The 5,271-nt window shown below is 22.5% G+C and overlaps 1 protein-coding gene across 1 annotated transcript in view; it reads right to left on the bottom strand.

The window, feature by feature from the left end:
* Positions 1-1,103: 1,103 nt before the first annotated feature.
* Positions 1,104-5,271, bottom strand: part of LOC117172827 (ribokinase-like) — a 17,731-nt gene continuing 13,563 nt past the window's right edge. The window contains exons 6-7 of the mRNA XM_033361074.1: positions 4,792-4,980; positions 1,104-1,357 (exon numbers count right to left, since the gene is read on the bottom strand). Of these exons, the coding sequence (XP_033216965.1) occupies positions 1,181-1,357; positions 4,792-4,980 (366 nt within the window). The 3' untranslated portion in view covers positions 1,104-1,180. The remainder of the gene's footprint in view (positions 1,358-4,791; positions 4,981-5,271) is intronic.

Genomic DNA, 5,271 nt, shown 5'->3' on the forward strand with positions numbered 1-5,271 from the left:
AAATAAAGAATTTTTTTTTACAAAATAACTGAATTTTAAACCAAGAGGATTAATTCTATAATTATATACTGAAATTGTTAAATTTGGAGTTGAAAATATTAATTTTCAACCAAACAAAAAACGAATTTTCAACTGAAATTATAAATCTTCAACTAAAAAATCAATTTTTAACCAAGTAGTTTGACTTTCGACTATTTACTTTGAAATTTCAACTGAATAGTTGAATTTTCTATAAAGTTATGGAATTTTTGACCCGAAAATACGAATTTTCTATAAAAAAAGTTGAATTTTCAACCTGAAAATGTGCATTTTAAACAACAACAAAATTAACTTTTAATCAAAACTTATTAATTTTTAAGCAGATATTAAAAAAAAATTAAATGGATGAAATTTCGACAGAAAGAGATGAATATTCAAAGCAAAAAAGAACAAAAATGTCAATAAAATCCTTGAATTTTCGAGCCAGAAAGACGAATTTTCAACCAAATAAAAAAGCGAATTTTTAAGCACAAAAATGAAATTTCAACTAAAATTATGAATCTTCTACAAAAAAAAAAAGAATTTTTAACAAGACATTTCAGCTTTCGACAAATAGTTGAATCTTAATTTTTAATTAATTAATTAATTTTTAATCGAAACAGACTCTTTTTTAACCAAACACTTCCAAATTTTAATAAAAAATTATGACATTTCTACAAGAAAATAAATTTTCAACCAAAAAGATTAATTTTCTAAAAAATAAAAACAAGTTTTCATTGAAATAAATAAATTATAAACCAGGAGAATTAATTTGACTAAATAGTCGAAATTTATAGCAAATTATTGAATTCTCGAGCCGAAAATAAGCATTTTTTACAAAACATTTGAATTTTCAACCCGTAAGTGTGAATTTTTAAACAAAAAAAAAACTTTTAATGGAAAAATATTTATTTCTAACGAGTCAGTTGCATTTTTTTTGATGATGAAATTTCTACAAAAAGAGATGGATATTCAGATTGAAAAAATTTAAATCAAATTTTTGAATTTAAAAATAATTTAAATGTATGTTCGTTCCCTAAGTTTATAAAATCTTTTAGTAGAGTTTTAATGATAAAAGGTTTTAGTTTTTTTTTAAACTGCATTTTTTTGAAAATTTTATTTCAAATAACAAAAATAAAGACATTTTTTATGATAGTTTCATTCATAAAAATAGGTCTTTTGGAAGTTCCTCTTTTCGTGGAAAGCTCGTTTGAGTTCCTGGTTTTAAAACAGATTGAGTGGCGATTCTGCAAGATCTCCTGATAGATTCTTCCATGGATAAATTGGGATGATAGGCTTTAAAATAAGCAAAAGCTCCCAAAAAAGCGTCCCCTGCACCCTAGAAATGTAAAATAACATTTGTTACATTTAGGTTACGTTTATTTTACATAACAGAAAGGTAACATTGCTGTTTAACGTGGCATCTGAGTTACGAAATTGCGATTCAAAACTGTTTTGTAACATTTGTTATGTAATCGTTACATAAATGTTACATGCCATTTGTTATGAAACTGTTACGTAAATGTTACATAACGGTTTTCATGCAACTGTTACATAAATGTAACAAAAAATTTGTTATGTATCTGTTACGTTGCAACAGTTATATAACTGTTATATTCAGGTATTTACCCTATTCCGCTGCGTTTTCCTCTTTTTTTTTAACGCGAGTAGTGAAACTTTTGTTCAAATTACAGAATTGTCGAAAATAATTAATTAAAAATTGTTTAATTAGTCCGATTTCAAATCAGACTATTTGGGATTTAAATAAAACTTTAAAGCCTAAATATTTTGTTTCGCTAAATATAAATGTTTAAATTCGACAAAAATTAAGAAATTTATAGAATTTTTAAACTTTTCAAGAAGTAGTAAAAATTTTTCATCAAAATTGGAATTGTTAAATTTTTTGTTTCAAAAATCACTTATCAATGATAAAAAAAACGAATTTTGAACAAAATAGTTAAATTTCTAAACAGAACAAAATGAATATTTAACAAAATATATGAAATTTCAAATGAAAATAATAAATTTTCAACCAAATAGTTACTGCTAAAAAATACAAAATTAAACCAAAAATAGAATGTTTAAATTTTCAAACAAAAAAATACATATTTTAAACAAAGCAGTTCAATCTTAAAAAAAGTAGATGAATATTCAACCGAATAAAAAATGTTTAACAAAGGAGTTACATTTGTAACTAAAAAATATGAATTGTCAACTGAGTAGTTTAATTTTCTCCGAAAAATGCGAATTTTCAACCAAATAGTTTAATTTTCATCTAAACACAATAAATTTTGAAATAAAAAAGTGAAATTTTTAAATGAAAAGGTTAAGATTTTAACTAAAATGGAAAAATTAAATTTTCATCTCAAAAAATTAATTTGCAATTTAAAAAAAAATATATATATATATATATATATTTAATAGAATAATTAAGTAATTAACTAATTTGAAATAGTTAAATTCTTAGTTTAAAAAAACTACTTTTAAATTTAAAAAACGGATTTTTAACAAAATAATTAAATTTTTTACTTGAATGACGAATCTTCAACCAAAAAAGATACATTTTCCCAAAAATTTGAATAGTTCAATTTTTAGTTCAAAGAATTACTTTTCAACTAACAAAAAAAAATACATTTTTAACCAAATAAATTAAATTGTCAATGAAAAAGAGAAGTTTGCAACAATTCAGTTAAAAATTGGAATGGTTCAATTTTTAGTTTAAAAAATGATTTTTCAACTAAAAAAAAAACTAATTTCTCACAAAATAGTGTAATTAAAAAAAAAAGAAATGAATTTTTAACTAATATGATGAAACTTCAACCAAAACAGATACATTATTTAAAAAATGTTAATGTTTAAATTTTTAGTTTCAAAAATTACTTTTCAGTGACAAAAAACAATTTTTTAACACAATAGTTAATTTAAAAAAAAATGGATGGATTTTTAAATAAAACGACGAATCTTCAACAAAAAAAATCAATTTTAAACAAAATAAATAAAAATTTTTAAAACTGATCAACCAAACAGTTGTATTTTTAACCAATAAATATATATTTTCGACCAAAGTTAGAATGGTTAAATTTTTAGTTTAAAAAGTCATTAATCCTTAACAAGCAATTTTGAAGAAATTTTTGACGTTTTAACGGAATTTAATTCATAATTTTAACTTAATCAATATTTTAAATGATTTCTAGTTTTTAAAATGGGTTTTTACTATTTCCAAAGATTTTAAGCAATTTTAATGGATTTTTAGAAAGATTTAAGTAGTAAATTAGATTTTATTGCAAAGCATTTCTATGGATTTCAAAAAATTACAAAAAAATTTCAGAGGATTTTTTAAGTTTTAATTTATTTAAAAAGATTTGCTTTATTTTTTTTTTTAAATTAGAAAATTAGATTTCCTACGACCTAAGTATATTCAATTAAAAAAAAATTATTTAATGGCAGAAACAATTAAAATTATTTTTCTTTAAATTTCTTTATAAAATGTGGTTTCCACTTTTCTATATCCAAAATTAAATGTTTAATATTTCCCCTATTTTTCCCATTTTTTAAAATGTTTTGAAATATTTCTAAATATTCTCGAAAAATTAATTTTTTAGAATAAAAAAATAATTTAAAATTTCCCTTCTTAAAACGTTTATTTTTTTCGAAATCTTCAGAAATTTACATTGTCTATAACAGTTTTTGAAATCTTTAACATTCTTTTTCAAAATTTGAGTCAACCATTTGAAATGTTTCGAAAAATTTTCCTCGAATTTTTTCTCAAAGTTTGTAATCTTGCACAATTTTATGCTTTAAAATCTTTCATAATCTTTTATGCTAATTTAGAAAATCTTTTTAAATATTGTATTCAAATTAATTTTTAAAAATAAAAAATAATTGGAAAATAAAAAAAAACTTTTTTTCCCAAATCTTTAAATTGAAATTTAAAAAAATTTAAACTTAAAACGAAATTTTTTCAAAACTTCAAACCATCTAAATATTTTTTTAAATTATTCGAATTTTTATTAAATTTTTTAAAAGCATAAAAATGGCCTTAAAGTCTTTTGGATTCTTTTTTAATTTGGCCATCTTTTAAACTCTTTTTAAAAATTCTAATAAAATTAATTGTGCAAAATACAAAACCATTTTAAATCATCCTAGGAATCTAATTTCTTTTTCAAATATGTCGTAAACTTACTCAAATTTTTCTAAAATTTTGTATTCATTTAAACTGAAAAATATTCCTTTAAAATTTTAGAAAAATTTCTGTCTTGTCTTTCGATCTTTCAAAACGCTTAAAAAGCTTCTGAATTTTTTATAAAAATTCTACAAAAATTCATATTTTGTTAGAAATTTTTTTAAATATTTTTGAATGAATTTAATTTTTCCTAAAATTTAAAAAGAATTCTTGATAATTATGAAAAATAAACAAAGTAGACGACGTGCGTCTATAAAAAGTGTTTCGTAGCCTATTAGGTCTTTCAAATCTCCCCCTCATGTACCTTTTCTCCTATCCTACTTTTCTCCCCTTTTTTATCTCTCATCTCATCTTATATCGATTCTCGCCTCGTCTCGAATAACGTCTCGAAGCATCGTCTCGAATTACTTCTCGAGCCTCGTCTCGAATTACTTCTCGAGCCTCGTCTCGAATGACGTCTCGAGTCTCGTCTCGAATTATGTCTCGATTCTTGTGAAAAAAATACGACGGATGGATACCCGACAGATAAAAACGTTAACAAATTTGTTACAGAAAATTTAGAAGTTTTATTTGATAATTAGTATACTTACTGTAGTGTCTATAGGTTTGACTTTATCGGCAGGAACAAAGCTAACTTTGGGATTATCACTGGATGCAAAAATTGCCCCTGAAGATCCAAATGTTATTATAACTATATTGCAACCCAAAAGTAAAAGTTTATCAATAGCTTCCTGTGCGTTAGATACAGTGAGATTATCAATTCCCGTTATACATTCAGCCTGAAAAAATTTGGGAAATTATTTACGTGAAGAAAAAGTTAATCTACTTTTTAAAAAATTATCAATATGTAACAAGAATTTAACAATATTCTGTTGTTGTTAGATTGATATCATGGCTATAGAATTGTTACATTGTGGTTATATAAGAATGTTATAACACTGTTATATAACATTTTTATATTACTTTTAAACAAAATATTTAAGTTTTTAATAAAATATTTGAATTTTTAATCAATTTTTTGAATTTCCAACCAAATTGTCGAATTTTTAATCAAAACAGATTAAATTTCA

The sequence above is a fragment of the Belonocnema kinseyi genome, chromosome 1 (genome assembly GCF_010883055.1).
Source record: "Belonocnema kinseyi isolate 2016_QV_RU_SX_M_011 chromosome 1, B_treatae_v1, whole genome shotgun sequence".
In the NCBI taxonomy this organism is placed as follows: Eukaryota; Metazoa; Arthropoda; class Insecta; order Hymenoptera; family Cynipidae; genus Belonocnema; species Belonocnema kinseyi.